The sequence below is a fragment of the Lipotes vexillifer genome, unplaced genomic scaffold (assembly GCF_000442215.2).
Source record: "Lipotes vexillifer unplaced genomic scaffold, Lipotes_vexillifer_v1.1 scaffold395, whole genome shotgun sequence".
Taxonomy (NCBI): Eukaryota; Metazoa; Chordata; class Mammalia; order Artiodactyla; family Lipotidae; genus Lipotes; species Lipotes vexillifer.
The window spans coordinates 7,612,529-7,636,908 of NW_006797390.1; the positions used below are offsets into that span (position 1 = coordinate 7,612,529).

The 24,380-nt window shown below is 39.0% G+C and overlaps 1 protein-coding gene across 4 annotated transcripts in view; it reads left to right on the forward strand.

Moving 5' to 3' along the window:
• Positions 1-24,380, forward strand: part of ERC1 (ELKS/RAB6-interacting/CAST family member 1) — a 393,512-nt gene that overhangs the window by 27,017 nt on the left and 342,115 nt on the right. For 3 of the 4 annotated variants that reach the window (XM_007469475.1, XM_007469478.1, XM_007469476.1), the window contains exon 2: positions 5,797-6,621. In XM_007469475.1, the coding sequence (XP_007469537.1) occupies positions 5,953-6,621 (669 nt within the window). In that variant the 5' untranslated portion in view covers positions 5,797-5,952. Of the gene's footprint in view, positions 1-5,796; positions 6,622-24,380 lie in introns of those variants that run through there. The other variant, XM_007469477.1, reaches the window with a different exon arrangement.

The following is a 24,380-nucleotide window of genomic DNA, read 5'->3' on the forward strand; positions in this document are numbered from 1 at the left end:
GCCCATGAGCCATGGTCGCTGAGCCTGCGCGTCCAGAGCCTGTGCTCTGCAACGGGAGAAGCCACAACAGAGAGGCGCCCGTACCACAAAAAAAAAAAAAAAAAAAAAATTAACCTAATCTTTTTGAATGTTGACTGTCTTGTATATCTTAGAAAAAAATCTTTGCTTATAGGTGTATGTCACCAGAACTGAATTCTTTTTAGTTTTTTTGACTTTCTTTTCTGAGAAACAGTTGTGCCCTCTCTTGATAGGGAGCCCCAGTATATTAAGGCTTTCATGTTGTTTTAGAGTTAAGAATCCTTCTTTGGTGAACTTGAAGAGCTCTAAAAATTGTAAATTTTTTATGGGAATATGGAAGTAGGAATTGATGGTGGAACTATGTTGTCAATAAACACCAAATTTAAGATAAACCAAATTTCTGGTAATGTTCTTATCAGAATTAGATTTTAGGAACTTTTTTAAAAACCTAAATCTGGGCAGACTTGCAGAGATTTAAATGCTGTGCTGGTGTTTTAGGTATTTTTTAAAACTCAAAATATAGGATAAAACAACTCATTTTAGGTAGTTGATAAGTCTGGCTATGATATTAACTTGACAGATTTTTCAGTATTGAGAACAGATACGTACACATAGGCATGATATTTTCTGCATGATTGCTGTGTGTGTGTGTGTGTGTGTGTGTGTGTGTATGTGTATGAATTAAAACATTTTCTTAGAAGATGAGGGGTATTAGTCTGTTCTTGTTGAGCTTATGCTGTTTTCTTGGAATTAAGATTTAGGTACAGAATTCCCTATTCTTTTTTTTTTTTTTTTTTTTTTGCGGTACGCAGGCCTCTCACTGTTGTGGCCTCTCCCGTTGCGGAGCACAGGCTCCGGACGCGCAGGCTCAGCGGCATGGTAGCTAACTCCCCCACAGCGAGTGATCCAAGAGAGTGACCAAGACTTAAGTCCCAGTGTCTTTATGAGTTAGTCTTGGAAGTGATACATCATCAGAAGCAAATCCTTTAAGTCAGGTATACTTTCAAAGGGAGAGGAATTTTGCTTCCCCTCTTGAAGGGAGGAGTATCAAAGAATTTATTCAGGTACCTTAAAACTACCACAAATACTTGTCGGGACAGTGAGTCCTCCATGGGTCTCTTCTTTCCTGCATGTCCTGAATGCGAGGGCCTGACTGCTCTTAACCTGGGTCGTTTCTCAGGATTGTGTTTGCAGCGAGCCACCTTGAGGGATGAGGTAACGTCTCCCATTGGGGAAGACCAGGCTTACTTACTGCTTACTGTAAAAGTGGTGGATTCCCGAAACTCAGCGTTGCTCTGTAAATCCACTGCATGTGTAGCATCTGTCTGGGCCCCCTTGTGTCACCTTGTGGGACTTGGGGGTAACAGGATGCTTATACTGCTGGCTATGCTGTGAGTAATAAAGTTCTTTTTCTCTGACTCAGGAGACTCATGTGTTCTGTCTGATAAGTAGAAGGAGAAGGTTTGAAGTAACCACAACAGATACTAGATAGGGAGCTAACAAAATATTGGATAGGAAGCAAACTAAGGGACTTGTAGGACTCTGGGGCCAACACTACGGGCTCAAACTGAACAGCTGCATGATTTTTTCCAGCAGCAGTCAGGACTTCAGGTAGGTAATTGGTGAAGGTGTTTCTTTTGGATTAATCAAGGGCAGGGGAGTTTGGAATGTGAAATTATTTTTTTCAAACTTTTGTGGTATAATTTATGTACAATAAACTGAACATATTTAAAGACTGTAGTTTGATGAGTTTTGACCTGTATACGCCTGGGAAGCCTCACCCCAGTCAAGATAGTGAACATTTTCATCACAGAAATTTCCTCCTACCCCTTCATGATCCATGCATCCCTCAGCCCCAGCCCCAGGCACATACTGATGTATTTTCTGTCATAATGGAGTCCTTCTAGAATTTTATATAAATGGAATCATATGGCTTAACTTTTTTTTTCTGGTCAGAATTATTTTTTGTTAGCTGTTTAAAGTGCGAGAATTATTATCTTGTGGTGATGGATCTGGCAGATTTTTAAAAGAAATTAAACGTTTTTAAAACCCAGTCTTCCCTGAAGCTCATATTAGAAAGCCAGAATGAGGGCTTTAGAGAGAGCTGGTGAATTCTCTTCTTTTGTTGTAGAAATGAATATAGTTCTGATAGCAACAAAAGACTCCACATGCAAATGCCATTTTGGGTCTGAAAGTGGCTTGAATGTTAGAGTGCACCCGCTAACGTTGAAAACTCGATGTGGATTTTTGTTGCTGGATCTTAGCCTATTTAATAGTGTGGCTTAGTTACTTGACTACAGGAAAATAGAGTTTTGCACAAAAGCACAGTTGGGAATTTTTTTCTTGACTGTGGCAAGTTCTGATGTTCTGATGGCATGATTCCTGAGACTCTGAATTATTATTCTTATTATTCTTTGTTCTGTTAGTTTTCCTTATTTTGTTCTTTTTGCCCACCATCTTTTAAAAAAGACTTTCTCCTTAATAGAAAGATAAATGTGATTATTTAAGCATTACGCCATGGAAAACCTAAGGTGTGCCTTAAAGTTTAGGTTTAGAGTCCTAGATTAGCAGGACACCCTGCCTTAAAACTGGAGGCCTTTGATATCCTACGGACAACTGAGGTGTTAACATCAGCAGATGATGGTGGATAAGCATAGTAGTTAAGGGTTTCCAGGGCTCTGGAATTAGGGCACCCTACCACTTAATAGCTAAGTCACTTAACACCAATAGGCCTCACTTTCTTCGTCTGTAAAGTGGAGCTAACGACAATGCCTGTGTTGTAGGGGGCTTATAAATATTAAATTAAATCTTCTAAAATTCTTAGCACAGTGCCTGACATATGGTAAACACTGTATGTTAGCTTCTGTTATCATTCAAGGGATTCTGGGTAATGAATAGCTCTCTTATTTTAAGCAATATTCAGATGACTTAAAAAAAAGAAAAAACTTTGCATCCCTCTTTGGTCTTGAAATAGAATTCACTTGAACAGTAGTGTGTCACCTACCTTACAGTCCAGATTAATCACGAAAAGGAATGTTTACTTTCTGAGGTAGGTTAGTCCTGGGAAGGGATTTCCTAACATTACTAGTAGAATATTGCAATATCTGAACTTGGTGTACTATTGCTCTTTCTGAGACAGAAGGCTCAGACTCTGTTTTTCCTGTCCTGCTTGTTGTTACCTTAGGTCTATCTTTAGTGGTCTATCTTTACTGGATCACTAGAGACGAGACTGCCAGTATATTCATATTTCTGAAGATCTTTAACTTGTTTGAGTTTGGTTCAAACATATAGACCCTTTAAAATCGTTTGACTATGTGATTTACTTGGATTGCACTCAATTGCATATTAAAATATTATTTAATATGTTGAAATCTGTTTCTTGACCTAAGCCAATTCTTTGGTAGAATGATATTAGGAAATCACAGAGATCTAGTTTAGATCTGTATTGATTTATGTTTGAGAGGAGTGTAGAAAGTAGATAGCTATGATATGTGTTTTTAAAATTTGTCTTAATTACTATACTTGTAGAATATGAACATAGTTTCCTATTAAAAAATTCAAGCATTTGAGTATTGTGAGTCTAAAGCTTTACAAGTAAAGCTAAAGCCTCCACAAACATTTCCCCCCAAGCTTAGAAGGCAAATTCCCTTCCCATCTAACCACTGCTGTTTCAAATTTGGCATATCTCATGTAGGAATTCTTTATATATTTTGTATACAAATCTTTATACATATGTTAGATATTTTTTCACCAAGGGTTTGGTTTTTCTTTTAATTTTTGGTGTATTTTGTCATTTTGACATGATTGAATATTAGTCATTTTTCTTTGTTTTTTTGCCTTTTGTTTCTTATTTAAGAAGCCCTACCTTAACTCAAGTTCACAAGGATATTCACCTACGTTTTCTTCTAGTACTTTAAAAAAATTTTTTTTTATTTTAATTTTTTTGCGGTACGCGGGCCTCTCACTGCTGTGGGCCCTCCCGTTGCGGAGCACAGGCTCCGGACGCGCAGGCTCAGCGGCCATGGCTCACCGGCCCAGCCACTCCGCGGCATGTGGGATCTTCCCGGACCGGGGCACGAACCCGTGTTCCCTGCATCGGCAGGCGGACTCTCAACCACTGCGCCACCAGGGAAAACCCTTCTAGTACTTTTTTAAAAAAAATTATTTATTTATTTACTTATTTTTGGCTGCGTTGGGTCTTCGTTGCTGTGCGCGGGCTTTCTCTAGTTGTGGCGAGCAGGGGCTACTCTTTGTCGCGGTGCGCAGGCTTCTCACTGCGGTGGCTTCTCTTGTTGCGGGGCGTGGGCTCTAGGCACACGGGCTCAGTAGTTGTGGCTTGCGGGTTCTAGACCGCAGGCTCAGTAGTTATGGCGCACGGGCTTAGTTGCTCTGCAGCATGTGGGATCTTCCTGGACCAGGGATCAAACCTGTGTCCCCTGCGTTGACAGGCCGATTCTTAACCACTGCGCCACCAGGGAAGTCCCTCTTCTAGTACTTTAAATAGTTTTAAAATTTGTATCTTTAATGTACATAGAATTTATTTCTGTGTACTGTGTGAAGGAGGGATGTAATTTATTTCTTTCCAAGAGCCCAGTTGTTGAAACTCCATTTATTGAATGATTTGTCCTTTCCTCACTGTTTTGAAATGTTAATTTTTAGCATCTACTAAATTCACATATATAATTTAGAGCCTATTCTTGGCCATTTCTGTACAGTTTTAATCACTATAGCTTTAAAAGGCTCCGAGTCCTTATGAGAAATCCTAGGGGTCAGATATGGTTTTGGAGTCCAGGTTTTTTCCCCATAATGCCCAGTGGGCGTTATGCAGTATCCTGTAATCATACACATTGTTTTCCCAGTGACGTGTATGAATAATCACACTAGGTGAGATACATATAAACAATAAGTGACCTCATATCAAATCATGCCAGGTTTTGCCACTAAATAAGTTAAAAAGAAAAAAAAAACTTACTTTCAGAGTTTCAAAACATTTTTGCATTGCAAATAAAGGATCATGGACCTATAATGTGTCTTGCTATTTAGGGGACATCTTTCTTTGTTCTTCTATTTCAGATTGTTTTGGTTATTGTTGTACCTTTACTCCTCCATTTGAATTTTGGAGTCAGCTTGTTGGGTTATGTGAGGAATCCTGTAGAGATTTTCATTGGCCTGTGGAGTAGCTGGGGAAGAACAGACACCTTTACAATGTTTGTCTTCTCATCCGTGAACATGGATAACTTTCCTTTTGTTCAGGAGTGTTTTGTAGTTTTTCCAAAAATTCTTGCACATTTTTGTTATATTTATATAGCAAAGTGTCTATATGGTTTTGTTGCTCTTTTGAATGGGATTTTTTTTAAATTGCATTTTCTAGTTGTTATTACTAGTGTACAGAAAAGTACGGATATGTATATATTGATCTGTGCCTAAGCAGTTTGTTGAGTTCTCTTATTGGTTCTAGTAGTTGTCAGCTGATGATCTTGGATTTTCCAGTTAGAAAAATCATATATTCAAACACTGAGTTTTATCTTTTTCTTGCCAGTCTTTACACTCTTATCTCTTCTTCTTTTCCCTTTGCTTGGTATGGTTTCAGTATTCAGTTTTGAGACATGTTGAGTGTTTTTACAATGATGTTTACTGAGAAATAAGTTACGCTGTAGACAGGGGCGGGAGTAAATAGATGATCGAAGGGAAGGTCTTGCTCAAGGGGGGCAATGAAAAGTGTCTGAGAGGGGAATTGTTTCTTTTTGGAGGAGTTAATGTGTGATCTTTTCATTACAGATATGGTGTAAGCTATTTCTTCAAGATTGGGCAGCTGAGGACCTGGTATTTCTGATTAGCCTTCAGCAGACTTATAGCCATAGAGAAACCTCACAGAGTTCCGTATTTTGTTTTCTGCTTTACACCTTTCCTGGCACCTGAATTCATCTTGCAACCATGTATGGAAGTGCTCGCTCAGTTGGGAAGGTGGAGCCAAGCAACCAGAGCCCTGGGCGATCACCTCGGCTTCCACGTTCCCCTCGCTTGGGTCATCGTCGAACCAATAGTACAGGAGGGAGTTCTGGAAGCAGTGTCGGAGCTGGCAGTGGGAAAACCCTTTCAATGGAGAATATCCAGTCCTTAAACGCTGCCTATGCCACTTCTGGCCCTATGTACCTAAGTGACCATGAAAATGTGGGTTCAGAAACACCTAAAAGCACCATGACACTTGGCCGTTCTGGAGGACGTCTGCCTTATGGTGTGAGGATGACTGCTATGGGCAGTAGCCCCAATATAGCTAGCAGTGGGGTTGCTAGTGACACCATAGCATTTGGAGAGCATCACCTCCCTCCTGTGAGCATGGCATCCACTGTTCCTCACTCTCTTCGTCAAGCAAGAGATAACACAATCATGGATCTGCAGACACAGCTGAAGGAAGTATTAAGGGAAAATGATCTCTTGCGAAAGGATGTGGAAGTAAAGGAGAGCAAATTAAGTTCTTCAATGAATAGCATCAAGACCTTCTGGAGCCCAGAGCTGAAGAAAGAACGAGCCCTGAGAAAAGATGAAGCTTCCAAAATCACTATTTGGAAGGAACAGTATAGAGTTGTGCAGGAGGAGAACCAGGTTAGTTATATATGTAACGTTTGCCTTTCTGTGTTCTGTATTTATGAAACAATTCATGTACATAAATGAAATGAGCCATTCTTTCTCTTTTCTTTCTTAGGTTTTTCCCTTCTTGGTTCATTTATTTTCCTTCTTCCTGTTTTTCTTAGTATTTTGTGCCCTCCATTTCTTCGCCTTTTCCAGATTGGTCCTGTGCTTTTATTTTTTTCTGGCTGCCATGTCTGCTTGCTCACCATTCTTGCTGGTTTCTTTTCCCTAGCTTCTCTTTCTCTTCCTCTTTTCTTTCAGCGTATATTATCTTTTTTCACTTCTTATGAGAATGTAATTTTGCCACATGCTCTAAGATCCATTATCGAAATTATTCAGGCTGTGTAACTTAAGTGGGGTATAGTGTTAAGGTTTACCATAGTAAATGTTAAAAAAGTCAATCTTAAAAAAAATACCTATTACAAGGCAAATCAATATCTTGACAGTACAGAACGGAAATTAATTTTTAAAAGTTAACATTGATATTGTACATATTTATTAAGTACCAACAGTGAGTAGCAGTTCTTTCTCTTGACATTTAGGAAAGTTTAACTTCAGGATCCTTTTTTAAAAAAATTCTTTAATTCTTCAAATTTGAGGATTTAAGGTGGAAGAAAGGCAACTTGCTGTGATTGGTTATATATAAAATATAAATTAGATTTTGGTAGAATTTGAATGTTAAATTGAGGTTATTGAATTTATCATTGAATTAGCTAGCCAGTGTACCTTTTTGATGGTGCTGAAAATATGCCTATCACCAAGACGGTTTTAATTATCCAGCAACCTGGAAATTTCCAGTCCATTTTAACGAGAAAAAAAAATTATTGGCTTACTTCTTTATTTTCAAATAATTCAGGCAGCTAATTATGCCTATACTTTAAAAGCTGTGTGGATAAAAAGCAGTGACAATAACCTTTCTAATTATCAAGCTACATTCAAAGGCAAATATTTGAATCTTCTGAAAAGACTGTGATGGGAACTCAGCACTTTAGTCCAGTGGAAGTGAAACAGTCCGCAGAGCTCTGATGCCAAAAAAACCATATGTGCTGAAGGAGGGTGAACAATGCCTTATCGAGATTCCGCCCCCTGCCCTAATTACACACCAGTGCTGGCAGGAGTGTATTCTTCCTGCACCCACTATAATTACCACAATCCTAAAATTGTATAACTTTGGTCCAAAAAATGAAGGGTGCAATTTTAAAGTAAAGTGAGACACTGCAATGAGATACAGAGAACTGAGAATGCTAATTAATAGATTATAGTGAGCCGGCAGTGGGCCCTAATTAAACTCTGCATTCATTACACCCTCCATAGCCCTCAGAGGTTGGACATTTTCCACTTTACAAAGAAGATTGGTTTAATAGGATTTACAGTAACTAAACAAATTTCCCCATTTCAGTTTGAGATTGGGGATTTAGACACATTCTAAATGTTTGATCTGATTGGACCACAGAGATCTTGGTCTAGAATCCTATCAAATGAAAAAACCATTTGCTTAGAATTGCCTAATGTGTATGGTTCATTATTAGGAAGTCCTTTTAGAAGATTGTTTCAAAAATAAATATCCAGCTGTTTTTATGTTTTGTACTCCTTTTGTTACTGAACTTTCAAGTACTGGTGTTGGAGAAATGGAGCAATGTATGTTTTAACAGGAAAAGCCTTTTCTTTTTCTTTTTTTAAATTGAGAATGAGGAAGTCTTTTTTTTTTTTTTTTTTTTTTTTTTTTTTTGCGGTACTTGGGCCTCTCACTGTTGTGGCCTCTCCCGTTGCGGAGCAACAGGCTCCGGACGTGCAGGCTCAGCGGCCATGGCTCACGGGCGCAGCCACTCCGCGGCATGTAGGATCTTCCCGGACTAGGGCACGAACCCGTGTCCCCTGCATTGGCAGGCGGACTCTCAACCACTGCGCCACCAGGGAAGCCCGAGGAAGGCTTTTGGTGTGTTTACTTGATGAAGAATAAAAGTCCAGCTGTGAGCTTGGTTAATTGCAAAGCTAAGGCTTTGGATGATTTATATTTTTTAATTTTATTCTAATCAGCAGCTAATACAGATACTGTCATACTTCTTTTTGGTTATTATGCCTTGTACTATTCCTGTATGTTTAGTTGGAAGCTTATTTTTAAAATAATTATTTTAAACCACTTTCACTGGAATTTTTGTGTGATCAGAGTACCTTTAAAAAAATATAGTATGGCAAGTGAGTTTAATGTTTTGCTTTTTGTATTTTTTTGCTCTTGGAGTTTGAGTTTATTCAGGATTCTGATTTTGATTTTATTTATTTAGGGATCAAGAGAATTTGAAGTTCAGAAATTAAAAAAGAGACTTGCTCTCTGTAAATCTTTGTTTTGTCATTTGTTCTCACTGTTTGGACACTCGTAACTGTTAACATTTTAATAATTTTAGGTTGTACCTTGATTTGTCACATGGTGAAAGCCATTATTATTTGAATTTAAATAAACTTTTTCATGAGGTTGCTAATTGTTTCACTGTCATTTAGCGTCTGATTTCAAAATCTGGGATCTCTGTCTTGGACTATTTGTTTTTCTTTTTGTTAATCCCGTTTTAACACAGAGATGAATTATGAATGATTATTCAGAGTATTGTGGATAAATCGGTATTCTAGTCTCTTTTCCAGATAGATTTGATCTTTTCTGGCGTTCCAGAAATGGCATGTGTTAGAGGCACTGTGGAGAATGTCCTGAGAAAATTAAGTCAAATGTGAGATAGATATGCTCCTTTTGGGGAGTTAACAGTCATTTTGAGAAGCAAAATTTGTTTATGTGTGGCTTATAGAAATATAAGCTACCCATCCATTGGCTTTTTCATGTGCGAAGGTATATAAATGCGTGTGGGAAATTGGCTTCTTGTAGAGCTGGTAAATTTGCTTACCTGGGATGTAGTGGAGTATTATGGAAAATGATCCAGTGAATCTAATAAAAACTGCTGTACAGATACCTGACAGGGCTTATTTGTGAGGAATTAAGAGAAGTTGCCAGAGGATTGGAGTCTCTCTTTCCCCTCTGTTACATTTTGCAGTGTGGTCTAGTGTGTGATTTCATCTCAGTGATAGAATTGGTTTTATGGGTTTGCTAATTTACAGAATCTATGAAGAGAGAGCAGCTTAGATATGAGTTGGGAAACCCATTTTTTATTCTTTCGTGCAAAAGAAACCAGAAAATGAACTTGTTTTTTTTTTTTAGTTACACTAATATTGATCAAAGGAGGTCATAGTTCCATTTTACTTTTTAAAATCATGCTGCCCCTGGAACTTGCTATCATGTTACCAGTGCTCTATTTGCTGGGAAGAGTATTGGAGAGGCCTGGAAACCATGCTTTATAAAAAGTGGTTGTGGGAACTCTAAAGGAGAGATGTGTGGCATTTTAGTTATACTCTGTGTTTCGATGGGCAGCCATGAAGAAGGAAGTTTTTTCCCTTTCTTTCTTCTTTGGTATTTTTTTTGGAAAGCCAGTACTTGAAAAATGAGTACAGATATGAAGGTTTTATGTTCTGGCTCCATGGAGGCATGTATTTTCTAACAAAGCTATATCCGTTTGATGCAAGAGTCAGTTTCACAGTCCAGTGCTTGACCGTCACTGGAATTGGTTCCTGGGAGGCCCCATGCCTCTGACAGCTGTGTGGGTGCTCCTGGCCTTTCAGCTCTGCAGGGTGCCTGCAGTGACTTCTCCGGCAGCCATTTAAAGAGTTCCCCCTCCTCTCACCCTCTTTTGCCGCTCCTGGCCTAGCTTCCTCCCTCTCTCCCTTTATGCAACTTTATTGAGGTATAATTTAATTCATCCTTTAAAAGTGTGTAACTTTTTTCTTTCTTAATCTGACTTATTCAAAGAAGAATTTGAAGAAAGTAACAGGAAGTTAGTTGCCCTAGGGTGTTCTCGAACAAGGGAATGAATGACATAACCAAAAAAATTGTTTAGGAGCAGCTTTTATTGCTCGTCTGCAGAGCAGATTGAAGGAAGGCAGGCAGGGAAAGCAAATGAGTTCGTTGCAGGAGGCCTGGATTTATTTGGGTAAAAGGAATGAGGAAGGAGGTGCACATCCACGAAGTATTTTCAAAGAGATATTTGGATATAGACTGTGATGGCAAGAGAGAAGACTGATGAACTGTGGTATTGAGACTGAGGAAGTGTTTTTGCCATTGATGATAAGTGGTTAGAGATTAGAAGGTAGAACTAGATTAAGGGTAAGAAACGGTGAATTTAGTTTTCATTATTTGAGGAGAAGTTTTTCGTAAGCATTTGCAGATAAGAGACTAGTGACTGTGACCTCAGGTACAGGCACAGGGATGTTGTTATATGTTTGCTTGTTAATGTTGGAAATTTTACTGATCTAGTTAGTTCAGTCCCACAAGCTGAATGTCCCTGCTTGTGGGAGTTAGGAGTGGAGAGGAAGAGAGAAGCCATTAAACGGCACATGTTTTATGTATGGTTTCTCACCCGCTGTGTCTGTGTCTTGGTCTCCTGTCTTTCTTGTGGTATTTCTCTTTGATGGCAGATAACTTGAGTGACTCTCTCGATTACTGAAAGTCACTCTTCATTTAGAAAGGTGAATGTTTATATTCCCGTCACGAACGAACTTTTGCTAATAGACGTCCTTTATTTTGTTTTAGTTAACAAGTTCATTGAAATCAGGTACCTCTGCATGATGAATTTGGAGTAAATTCGTCAGAAAGAGAAGCACTGTGGAAATGTGCTTTCAGCAAGAAAACGATTAACTTCATATTGCAAATGTTCTGTTCCTCCCTAAGGACAAGATTAGACATCTTTTATGAACTGTTTTTTCACACTTTCTGTGCTGCCTTGTGCATCTCCAAAAACATTTGTTTTTCCTTCTGGACTTGGAAAGCTAGTCTTTGACATAAATGTGTTCCTTTTATTTATCCATATTATCAGCAGTAATGCTTACTGGAACTACCCCCCTTTCTGTTTGTTCTGGCCGTCTTTCCTACCTAACAGGCTCATGGTAAGTTCTGTTGCATTTTGACAATTGGTGGAGAATACTTGGTTGAAGTGACACCTGTCCAGCTTAATTTCATCTGTGGACCTCGTAGATTGAGAAGGTGAGAAACAATTCAGCCTTGATGAGCATACTGTACCATCCCTAGCTGTGGCTAGTGACTCATATACTTCCAGAGCATGTGATATGCAGGACCTATTTTGCTTTGAAACCACCCTTGGAACTGTTCTGATTTTGGAGGAGCCCTCAGTCACTCAGGTATGGTCCCCTTTAGCATCAGTTCTCAAACTGGCCTCAGGATGCGGTACACTTGTAAAAATTATTAAGGAACCTCAAGTAGCTTTTGTTTATGTAGGTGTTTATCTATCAATATTTGCCATATTGCAGACTAAAATAGAAATTCAAAAAATATTGACTGATATATTTAAAAATAATGAACACATTAAATGTTAACATAAATAACATTTTTAATGAAAAATAGTTTTGCAAGTCTAATGTCTGGCTTAATAGATGACAGCTAACTGTCATATCTGTTTCTGCTTTCAGTGGTCTGTTGCAGTTTGTTGTTTGGATTGAAGTATATGAAGAAACTCAGGCTTCATATAAATTAGTTGGAAAAGGCAGGAGTATTTTATTTTATTATTTATTTATAATATTTATTTATTTATTTTTGGCTGCATTGGGTCTTCGTTGCTGCGCGTGGGCTTTTCTCTAGTTGTGGCGAGCAGGGGCTGCTCTTCATTGCAGTGCATGGGCTTCTGTTGCGGTGGCTTCTCTTGTTGCAGAGCACGGGCTCTAGGCGCACGGGCTTCAGTAGTTGTGGCTCACGGGCTCCAGAGCTCAGGCTCAGTAGTTGTGACGCATGGGCTTAGTTGCTCCGTGGCATGTGGGATCTTCCCGGGCCAGGGCTCGAACCTGTGTCCCCTGCATTGGCAGTCAGATTCTTAACCACTGCGCCACCAGGAAAGCCCCGGCAAGAGTATTTTAAAAGCCTTTTCAGATAATTGTGGATATATATATATATTTTTTTTTTAAAATTTATTTTTGGCTGCATTGGGTCTTCGTTGCTGCAAGCGAGCTTTCTCTAGTTGTGGCGAGCAGGGGCTGCTCTTCATTGCAGTGTGTGGGCTTCTGTTGCGGTGGCTTCTCTTGTTGCAGAGCACGGGCTCTAGGCACACGGGCTTCAGTAGCTGCGGCACGTGGGCTTCAGTAGTTGTGGCTCGCGGGCTCTAGAGTGCAGGCTCACTGCAGGCTCAACTAGGTACACAGGCTTAGTTGCTCCGTGGCATGTGGTATCTTCCTGGACCAGGGCTCGAACCTGTGTCCCCTGCATTGGCAGACGGATTCTTAACCACTGTGTCACCAGGGAAGCCTGTGGATATGTTTTGAAACCACACCAAAATTTGACAAGTGGTAGTTTTTATTTTTAACGCTTTATTGAGGTATGATTTACATGCCATAAGATTCATCCATTTTAAGTGTACAATTCAATTAATTTTTTTAGTAAATTTACTGCAAGGTGTGCAATCAAAACCATAATGTAATTTTAGAACATTTTCATCAGTGAGTGGTAGTTTCTTACAGTTAGTGCAGTGTGGAATCTGAAATCCTATCAGTGACCTTTCCATACTTTGTTACATTAAAATAAATTGGTCTGTCTTGCACTTTGAACAGATCTTTTACATGTAGAGGACATACATGAATAATACATATGCCTTCTCCCGCTTTTGTAACACTGTATATTGGTCATTTGGAAGATATTGGTTCATTGAGTTATGTAGGTCTTCCAAATGTCGACACATTTCATTAGACAGATTAAAAAAATTCTTTCGTTAATAATACTTCTTATTTCATCAGAAGGGTCTTCAAGTATTGGTAAGCTCACCAGGCAGGAGATACAAGTTCCAAAATTCTGAGTTTTCCTTGAAACTCGGATTTTATCATTGGCAAGAAGTATTGCCAGTTATTGTCTTTGAGTTGACAGGTTAGTTTAAATTTTGAGAAAAATTTATCCGTATACCTGAGTCTGAATAATCATTGGTTTTGAGTTCAGTCTTTTAAAATGGTGCTCATTGAGACAGCCATTGTATTTCAGTGTGCAGCAGAAGTGCTTTATGCCTCTGAGAAAGAGAGACCTGAATGATGTGACTCTTGGGGGTGAAATGTTCCAGGCAGAAGGGACTGCAAGTCTAAAGGCCTTACTGGGGTCTTCTGACTCTGGTAAGAGGTTGCCACTAAGGGTCTTGATTATTCTTTAGCTATAATCCCCTCTTCTCTTATCTGTTGTGTTGTAATAAAACATCGTGGTCTTTGACATCAGCAAGGCTTTTGCTTCTTCGCCATGGTGTAGGAAATTTTACTGTTTCTTCAGTAATAGTAAATAATGGGAAAAGACTGGATAAAAGCTAATACCAAAATTCAGCCCAGACAGTATTAAATAATAGAAAGCTTTGCTGTTTTAGAAAAGCTGGAAAAGTGCTTCTTCAGAGTTTTGGAATGAATTTATCCATGTGCATTGAATGAAACTTCCTGCTTTGCGATCTGTCCTTAATCATTTTGGTTGTGCGTTCTCAGATATAAACCGTGGTTAGAGATGCCACCCTTTTTCTGGCAAGCTTATGAAAGTGTTCATCTGTTTTTATTTTATTTTATTTTTATTTTTTTGCGGTACGCGGACCTCTCACTGTTGTGGCCTCTCCCGTTGCGGAGCACAGGCTCCAGACGCGCAGGCTCAGCGGCCATGGCTCATGGGCCCAGCCGCTCCGCGGCATGTGGGGTCTTCCCAGACCCGGGGCACGAACCGGCGTCCCCTGCATCGGCAGGCGGACTCTCAACCACTGCGCCACCAGGGAAGGCCCCATCTGTTTTTAAATACTAGTTTTAATGTTTAATATTTAATATTGTTAACTTAACAGACATTGAACACCCCCTTTGTATTATTGTATTTTTCTGCTGAACTGAGCTTAAACTAGAAATAAAGCTGAAAGCAATGTGAAAACTATTAAGGTGGTAAATTGCTTTCTTGAATTTTTGGACTCCTGAATTAACATTAACATTAAAGTGTCTTAGTGATATAGAGGATCTGTGTAAAGAATACTTACATTTTCTCTTGGATTGTTCTTTTCACACTGTGTCTTATTTTGTAGGGTATAATGAATAGGAGGATAATAGACTTCTAGAAATACATAGTGTACCCATTAGTAGAAACATCAGTGAAAGGAATAGCAACAAGTTGAAAAAGGTCAAAAGATCCATTGTTTTCTCCTTGTTGCTGTTTGTTAATGGCATATATTTTTCTGTCATTAGAGAGGTGCCTTGGGTGGGCTGTCTTAGCCAGTAGTTATAGTTGGCTAAGCAGTAAATATTCTTCTTATTGAATGTTTTGCAGTAAGGATTCCTCTTTGTCTCATCAGTTACCCAGTTTTTACTGTGAAGAAACTAAAAAAAGGAAAAGGATATATTGATCAATTTTTGGTTGTAATTGTGATTTTTAAATTTGTTCACTCTCTGGGATCCATTTAATATCCATAACCTTAAATAAAGGAGGACTTAAATTCTTCAAGGACTACTGCATACTTTAAAAATTGACTTGTGAGCAGTGCTTGAACATTATAATTTGTTGCCCTGAAAATGAGAGCAAATCATCAAGAATTCCTTGACAGTGGGAATCTGTATTACTATTGCTTAACTATTAGAAAGTATTGTAAAATTCTGAAGGAGAGCTCAATTTTAAAGACTAAGAATATTGGCAGGCAATGCATCTTAAGCCATTCTCATGGAAAATTTTATGTAACTTTTTAATTACCTAGTTTGTGCTTGAGGAATACCCATTAAACTTAAAATAGGGAGCTGTTGTTGAGTGCAGAGCCCACTATATGTGCTGGTTTCTGCTAAAGTTACCGTGTGAATGTTTAGGCCTATTATTTTGTATGTTTCATCTTGATTTGGTTTTTAAATTCTCTGAACGGTAAAAGAAAAGAGAAAATATGTATTTTTATTTTCTGATACTGCCAGCATAAGATATGATGAGAGGTTGTCACCCACTGGTTTATCACAAATACATTTTTTTGCCTTAGAGCAGGGATTTGGACAAGTTAATCTCTTAAATTTTCCTCTGTGCTGTAAAATTTTGTGATAAAGAACTGTGTCCTTAAAAGCATAACTGAGAAATATTTTTTCATGTTAAGTTTCTTTTTTTTTTTTTTTGCGATACGCGGGCCTCTCACTGTTGTGGCCTCTCCGGTTGCGGAGCGCAGGCTCAGCGGCCGCTCCTCGGCATGTGGGATCTTGCCGGACCGGGGCACGAACCCGTGTTTCCTGCATCGGCAGGCGGACTCTCAACCACTGCGCCACCAGGGAAGCTCCAGTTTCTTCATTATTTATATTGAGTTCTCCTTCTATGTTTTGTGAAATCTAGGAAGAGATCTGTGTCTGTAATTCAGGTATTTTCATTGTCAAAAAAATATAAATAATGGTATGTTATAGATGACTTACATACCATCTGTAAAGGCTTTTGGACTGGTATTTATATATATTATTCTTTGTACACCAGTATCATTCCTGTTGTTGGTCTGAGATAATGGTATTAAAATGAAAGCAAATCTGCTTTGATTAGCTGTTCACAGATAAATCTTTGTTTAAGCATAGTATTTTTATTTATTTATTTTTACACAGTTGCACTGTGTACATTATAAATGTCCTACAGAATTCACTCTGTTTCGAAGAAAAACAGTTTTGGGGGAGCTAAGTGAAAGCTGTTGTTGTGTAGGATATAAAATCTACTGAGAAAGTAGAAGAATATATTCAGAAAACGTTCTTAGTTTTAATTATCTTTCATAGTTTTGATAATCTGAGTAATTAGTAATTTATTCTAAGAGCCACATGGCTCTTCATGGGCATAGGCACTTAGCATAGGTGCCACATTCTTAGAAGAGAAGCATACTTAATGAGTTCCAACCTTTCCTATCCTGTAATTTCATGAGGTATATTTCTTGTTTCTCTGAGAAAACATGCTACCCATGGTACAGAGCATTTTCAAGAAACGAAGCAGTCAAAAGAGAATACGTAAATGGTAGTGGATAGATTCCTGAATTTCTCTTGGTATTTTTGGTGATAGGTACTTGTTATTCTCAATTGTTGGAAAATTTTGGGAACATTGGCAGGAAGCATAATTTGGATGCAGAAGGCAGTTTTTGGATTTAGGGTAGAGAAGGCCCAGGATTCCTAGATACCCTGAAATGCTTAGCTTATCCCTGCATTGAAAAATTCTCCCTTAGTCCGTATGATTTTCAAACGTCTTGCCAAAAATTTGTATAGATGAGAAATCTGTTTATAATGACCTGAGCCTAGATCCTAACTATATACATAAATGTGCATGAATACATTAGCATCGTTTTGAATAGCTGTAGTGTACATTGAATTTTCTAGCATTGGGACTACTGTGTAAGTTGATGGAAGATCGTAACTTTGTTTTATTTGGAACTTTATGTAGAGTTTTTATTATTTTAGAAAATGACGTAAGCAGCAACATTGCATTGTTGACCAATGCATCCACCAAACAGCCTCTCTCTGCTCATGCCCATGTCAGCATTTCACATGTTAAAATACATGTTGTTTTATTATAAAACTCCTTATCTTTCTTTCACAGAGCATTATATTAATATTTTTGGATTTCATGTGAGGGTAGGCTTATTATCTATGAATTTTATTTTAAGATAGTAAAGGGCACATTACAAAATACTTGTTATAAGAAGGGGAAGGGTGGCCTTGGGTCTGATGAGCTTGGGAATCACTGGTGTAGTGGATAGGACACTGATTCTAAAAAAGGAGACTTGCATTCTCATTTTGATCCTGGCTCTGCCAGTCAGTAGTAACTAGTTGTGTGACCATGGGTACATGGTTTAATCTTTTTGGACCCGTTTTCTCATCTGTAAACCCTAGAGGGTTGGACAAGGTGGTCTCTAGAGATTCTTTCTTACTTTTACAGTTATTTGATTTTTTAAAAAACTTATTTATTTGGCTGTGCCGGCTCTTGGTTGCGGCACGTGGGATCTTTGTTGCGGCACGTGGGATCTTTGTTGCCATGTGCAGGATCTTCGTTGTGGCATGCGGGATCTTTAGTTGCGGCATGCAGGATCTAGTTCCCTGACCAGGGATGGAACCCAGGCCCCCTGCATTGGGAGTGCGGAGTCTTAATTGCTGGACCACCAGGGAAGTCCCACCAGTTATCTGATTTGTTTTTGTCAGTTTTCCTAATGGAATTCTCTCTAAGAATCTCTTCACTTTGATTTAATGCCCTGGTTCAAGACTGATTCACATGACCAAGGTAGGCCCTTCTGGGAATGAGAAATACTTGACTATTGATGTCCTTTCCAAGGTAGGCAGCATAAAATCAGTGCTTGCATATAAAGAGCAAAGAGCTTTCTTGTGAGTTTCATCAGTTGTCACATGGAGAAAATGCTTTTATGATTGTTGTGATAATTAAATGAGATTAAAGGAGATAATATGTATAAAATTATGGACAAGACTAAATGCCATAATAGGTATACAGAGCAATCAGTGTCCATTGGAACCAAGTCTCGTATTTCATAAATACAAAGAATGTTGTAGAACATTTTTTGAAGTATGGGATGTATCTTACAATCTGCTGTGAGGAGGGAAGCAGTAGCATGGGACCTACACAGTTTTTGTAGAAAGTGGGTCACAATGGATAATAAGTTTCATTTGGATAACTAATTATTACCAGTGTAGCCTTAATATTCCTGAAGGAGTTACCAGGACCTTTGAGTAGGGTAATTAGCTCTCAGGATTTTCAGTTACAGTCTTACCCATTATTTAACATTTTTATTTCCACAGTGACTCATCCATGAATTATAGAGTGCTTTCCCAAAAGGAATGTAATATTGCTGGAAATAGTTTTTTTACTGCTCTGTTTTATCTCTGTGGTAAGGAGTTTCTGGCTGGTTAGTTGGACCCAAGACTCTCTGTAAATAATTTAAACTATGTGACTTTGTATAAAGAAGACTTAACCTTTACAAAACGGTGGAGAATTCTTGAGGATGGACAACACAGAATGTATATATTTACTTGTGTTTATTTAAAACTGTTTATTTCTGTGCTGTTACTTTTTTCTAGCTGAAATTTTTATATAAATATTAATATATGTCACTAAAAAGTGCTCTTTGCTCACATTATCTCTTATTACTTCACTGCCATTAAAAATGTAGTGTTACATGTGGTGTTCTCTTTGGTTTCTATATATCATCTACTGTACCTTTAAAAATAGTGTAGTAGATTTGTCAGTGAAAATTAAGTCTTACAGTGACACTGTTGTCAAATACATCTCTGAGAACCTCCTGTAGAAACCCAATGAACATGTTAATAACTACTTTTATAGAGCATTTACAAATGCCATACTAGATTCTTTCATATGTTATTTTCTAATTCTAACAAAAATCCTGTAGGGAAGTGATACTGTCCTCATTTATAGGTGAAGAAACTAAAAATCAAGAGAGTAATCTGTTCACATCTCGTATCTGGGAAGTGACAGATCTTGGTCTTTCTGGTTACAAAGCCAAATAAAATGTCATTGTGGCATTTTCAACTAAGAACAGCTGAGTGAAATGCAGATACTTGTTTAAAATATTTATTGAAAAATTAACATGTACATAGTCATTTATTAAATGTGAATATTTTAGTTGGAGGAGGAAATACAAGAAGGGAAGTATCATAGGATCCAAATGCTTCTGGGAGGGAGTCAACGTTAAGTTAAGAGAAAGGGCCGAGAAAAGAGTTTCAGGTGAACAGCTTAGCAGATGGTACAGTTGTAATTTGCTCAGTTTAACTATCAGCAGGTGTCAGTGACACATATCACTACTTCTCTTTGTTTTGATTGGGCAGAAAACTTTAGGTTAATGATTCCTAGACTCGGAGTTCACACACCAGTATAATAAGAAATAAACAACAACAACCACCCCCCCACGCCCCCCCAAAAAGTAGGGGTGGCATGGGATTGTCAAGTAAAGACAATTAAAAAAAGATAAATGACCTCATACTCTTAGTATCATTTTATAAGAGGAAAAACACTGTAACACCACAGGAGTTGGAACTGCATAATTACAGAGTAAAGAACAGTCCTTACCAAGAAAATATAGCTTTTAAGTTTACAGTGACGATTTTATTAAAGATTGGTAGAAACTTGGTCACGGACTGGCATTTAAGATGCATTGATTTACAACAGGGGTTTTATGTTACAGTCTGTGGGCCAAATCATGTCCAGAGGATTCATACATCCCCTGCAAGCTAAGAATGGTTTTTACTTTTTTTTTTTTTTTTTTTTTTTTTTGCGGTACGCGGGCCTCTCACTGTTGTGGCCTCTCCCGCTGCGGAGCACAGGCTCCAGATGCGCAGGCTCAGCGGCCATGGCTCACCGGCCCAGCTGCTCTGCGGCATGTGGGATCTTCTCGGACCGGGGCACGAACCCGTGTCCCCTGCATTGGCAGGCGGACTGTCAACCACTGCGCCACCAGGGAAGCCCTTTACATTTTTAAATGATTGAAAAAAAAATGAAAAGAAGAGTAGTTTTTGTGAATGTGACAATTACATAAAATCCAAACTTCAGCGTCCATACATAAAGTTTGATTGGAACATAGGCATGCTTATTTATTTGTGTATTGTCTATGTCTGCTTTCCCACTGCAACAGTATAGTTAAGTATTTTTGACAGAGTCCATATGGTCCTTTAAACCTGAAATATTTAATCTGGCCCTTTACAGAGAAAGTTTGCTGACATCTGGTTTAGACAACAGAATAAGTAGTGATAACTAATGGCTACTACTACTCAAAGTAGTAATAGCTTGTATAGTGTTTGCTAAGAAGCAGGCCCCATTTTATGTGCTCTGCCTATATTATTAATCATCATAACCATCTTATGGAGGTAGGTACTGTTATTTTTATTTTACTGATATGGAAACAGAGGCTTAGAGAGAATACGTAACTTGCCCGAGGTCGCAGAGCAGTTAAGTGGCAGAGGCAGGATTCAAGCCCAGAAGTTGAGCTCCATGCCTGTGCTCCTTCCTACTGTACTAGATGGTCAGGAAGAAGAAACAAATAGGACACTTCAGGACACTAAGTGCATTCTTCCCATTTACGTTAATTATTTCAGGAAAAGAGGGAAGTAGCCTTTTGCTATAGTTGCTCAAAATGTTATTGAGGAGTAGAATGAAGAAATCAACATTGATTGCTTCATGATTCCTGAACTTTTTTGTTCGTTGGACTCCGTAGATTTTTCCCAGAGGTTTGTTGATTGAGATGATCTACTTATTGAACTTTTGAGATAGTGAAGGTCATTTCTGGACCGTATTGTCTAATTTTTGGTGTAATTAGAATAATAACTGTTACCTTGGTAGAGAGTAACTGTGTTCCTCGCCGTCATCATACACATTTATTATTTTGTTCTTAAGGAGCAGAAGGTATACCTCCCAAGTCGATTATATTAAAAATTAAACTTTTGTTGACGCAAACAGATGAGTTTTAATTAGAAAATGTGATGGCGTTTTAAAGAAAAGAATAAATATGGCTTTGTATGCCAAAGTCTGAAAAAAATTGAATCACCAGTAGTTGGATATTTAGATGAATCTATTCTAGAGGAAATCACTGTCTTCCTTTTAGGGAAGAAGGCTCTGAGGGGAGGAAGTGAGGTTTCAAAAACCACTAGAATGAGGGAAGGAACGTTAGCAAGTGAGGGACTAAACTGGACTTAGTGTGACTAATTATAATTTCACAAATATTGTATCGTATTCAGAAACAGCTTTTATACATTCTGACGACAGTATAAAATGCAGCTTTCAGTAGATAGAGGTCTAGTGGCTACACTTTATCTGAATTAAACATCACCTGTATTTTGAGATTTAAAAATGATGGTAACTGATACTCACTGTTGGAATCCTTTGAAGCCTAGAAGCCTAGAAGCCTACTTACTGTGTCTGAAACCAATTTTAGTGGGTTTAGGACCGTAGAGAAGATAGGCCTGACACTTCAGTAAGGTTATTTTTTCGAACCTTTGAAGTTGCCCAAAGAGTTTACCTTTTTAAAGGTGGAGCCCAAAGCGGGAGCTCCAGTGTTCGGTAGGGCTTGGGCGTGGCTAGGGTGGCTGGAGGGCTAGGTGGAGGGTGGGGCAGTGGCAAAGGTGATTTTTGACTTGGGTTCACTTTTACTCTCCTGTTCGGAAAGTTGCTCTCCTTTTTCATTTTGGGCCAGTGTTTATAGGCTAGAAATACAACGCAGATAAAACTGCCAGTCCTTTTTATACTAGAGGAAATTGAATTTGTCCAGGTGTTGACTTGTTCTGATTTTTACGTGTGTGTGATTTCCATCTACTATGTTGTTGCTCTTCCTCGTAGCAAGGCAAGAGTTAACAAGTGTTGGTAGAATTGAACTGTGTTGGTAGATTTTTCTTCTTCTTATCCATTCCATCCATAATTTTTTTTTTTTTTTTTCTTTTTTTCCTTGCGGTACGCGGGCCTCTCACTGTTGTGGCCTCTCCCGCTGCGGAGCACAGGCTCCGGACGCGCAGGCTCAGCGGCCATGGCTCACGGGCCCAGCCGCTCCGCGGCATGTGGGATCTTCCCGGACCAGGGCACGAACCCGTGTCCCCTGCATCGGCAGGCGGACTCGCAACCACTGCGCCACCAGGGAAGCCCTCCATCCATAATTTGACACTAATAATTTTGAAAACTGTTGCTTATTACAAGAGTTAGCTGGAATTAAAATCTAAGACTTGACCCTGCCCTGGTTGAGGTGGCATGTTTTAGTCCTTGATAGCTACTGCCACCTCCTTCTCTTGTGACAGATGGCTTCCCCTCCTGGTTGTAATCCACTGCTGACTTTTTTTCAGAGAATGAATGCCATGTGTTTCCCATTTTGGCTATGATTTTTTTCTGCCCACTCACTGGCTTCAGAGGAGCTTGAAATTGGATGTACTTGCTGTTGGCATTTATGGCAGGAAGTGGATACAACTGTGACTCTCTTTACCAGGTTTTCATTTATTAGAAGAATTGTAGCTTCCTAAAATTAAACATCATTTCTTTGTCACACCAAGAGTAAAATGAATGTTATTACATTTTTTAAGAGTATACTTTTCACTTGATGTTGTATAGTAAATTTTTTTGTGACATATTTATTACAAAATAGGTTTTAAAATCTGAGTTCCACATACTCAAAAGATTTACAGTATATTAGACTGCAGTCTGTCCAGGATGTTGAATTAATAGATCTAATTTTACTGAGTATAATGAAGATGGAAGGGATTTGTATCACAGGTACTCCAAAAACAGTTGAAATTGTGCTGTATGGTATTGAACTTTGAACTTGTATTTAAATATGCTTTGAACTTATATTTAAATATTAGTGTTGGGACTTGAAATTTTTGTCCTCAGAAGTCTCTGTCGTGTCAGTCTCCTGTATCTGGCTAAGTGAATCTCACACAGTAATGGCAAGAGCGTTGCCCACCCATGGCAGACTGCTTCTAAGCCTGTCCTGGTAATCCTGCTAGCTGAACCCAGCTCCGTGGTTCTCAACCTTGGCTGCATGTTGGCATCACCTGAGAAGCCTAAGGGGGTGGGGGGAGAGATGCCTGGTCTCACCCTCGCCCCCGGAGATTCTGATTTAATTGGGGCTGGGGTGCGGCCTCCATGTGGGGAGTTTTAAAAGCTCCCCAGGTAATGCTAATGTGCTGTCAGGGTCGAGAACCACTGGCTACTACTAATGGATAAGAGTTGCTAGGTGAGCTGAAACCTGTTCTCAGTCCTCTGTCTAGTGGGGTGACTTGTTTCCAAGCTACAATAGACAAGTAGTTAAAAACAACTTCTATTTGAATGGGTAGAGAATGCTTATCATTGGAAACTGAGAGCACAAATATAACCTGGGGCGATTAGATTATGTCAGTATTTTGTGACATTTCAAAAGCGTTAGGTTCACAGGGTAGCTGGAGAGGTGAATGAGCGTGGGACGACAGGTAGTCTGTTGGAGTGGCAGTGCTCAAGGCATAGGGCTGTTGCTGAGGAGGATGTACAGGTGAGAAGAAGAGAGCAAAATCAGAATGAGCTCTGGCTTCCGAGAGACTTGCAGTAAAGGGACGGAATGGGAAGTCAGGATGGCTCTTCACCCAGGGACTGTTTCTTCCTCACCCGGCAGGTGTAGCTGGGCTCGTCCTGTGAGACCAGGAAGTGGTGGTAGTGAAATGGATGGAATGAGTGTTCCCTTTGACATCCAGACTTGTTCTCTGCCTAGTGGCAAAAGGCTCAGATACCTCTTACTAGAGCATTTCTAAGCTTTAGTGAATAAGAATCACCTGGGAGCATTTGATAACAATGTAAAATTCTGGACCCCGCTCCCAGGTTTCTGGTTTAGGACTGCCGGGTAGGCCTCAGGAATCTGTATTTAACAAGCACTTTGGTCAAGGTTAACCAAACTTTTTTGTTCCCTTAGCACCTTTGCAGTGTTTGCCCCATCCCTGGTGCTATTATTCTCTTATTTAGTTTTTTTAAAAAGTTGGCACACTTTAAAAAAAATGGAAGCATTTTAAAATGAAATTCTCACTGCCATATGTGGAAATCATATCACTTGCAAAAAAACCCCACAAACCTGTAAAAGTAAATACATAGCTATTTTTTAAAAAGGTCATATGTATGTATCATTGAAGATTATCTTAACTATCATTTTGAGAAATGTGCCCCTGGTGATTCTGATACAAGTACTTTCCTC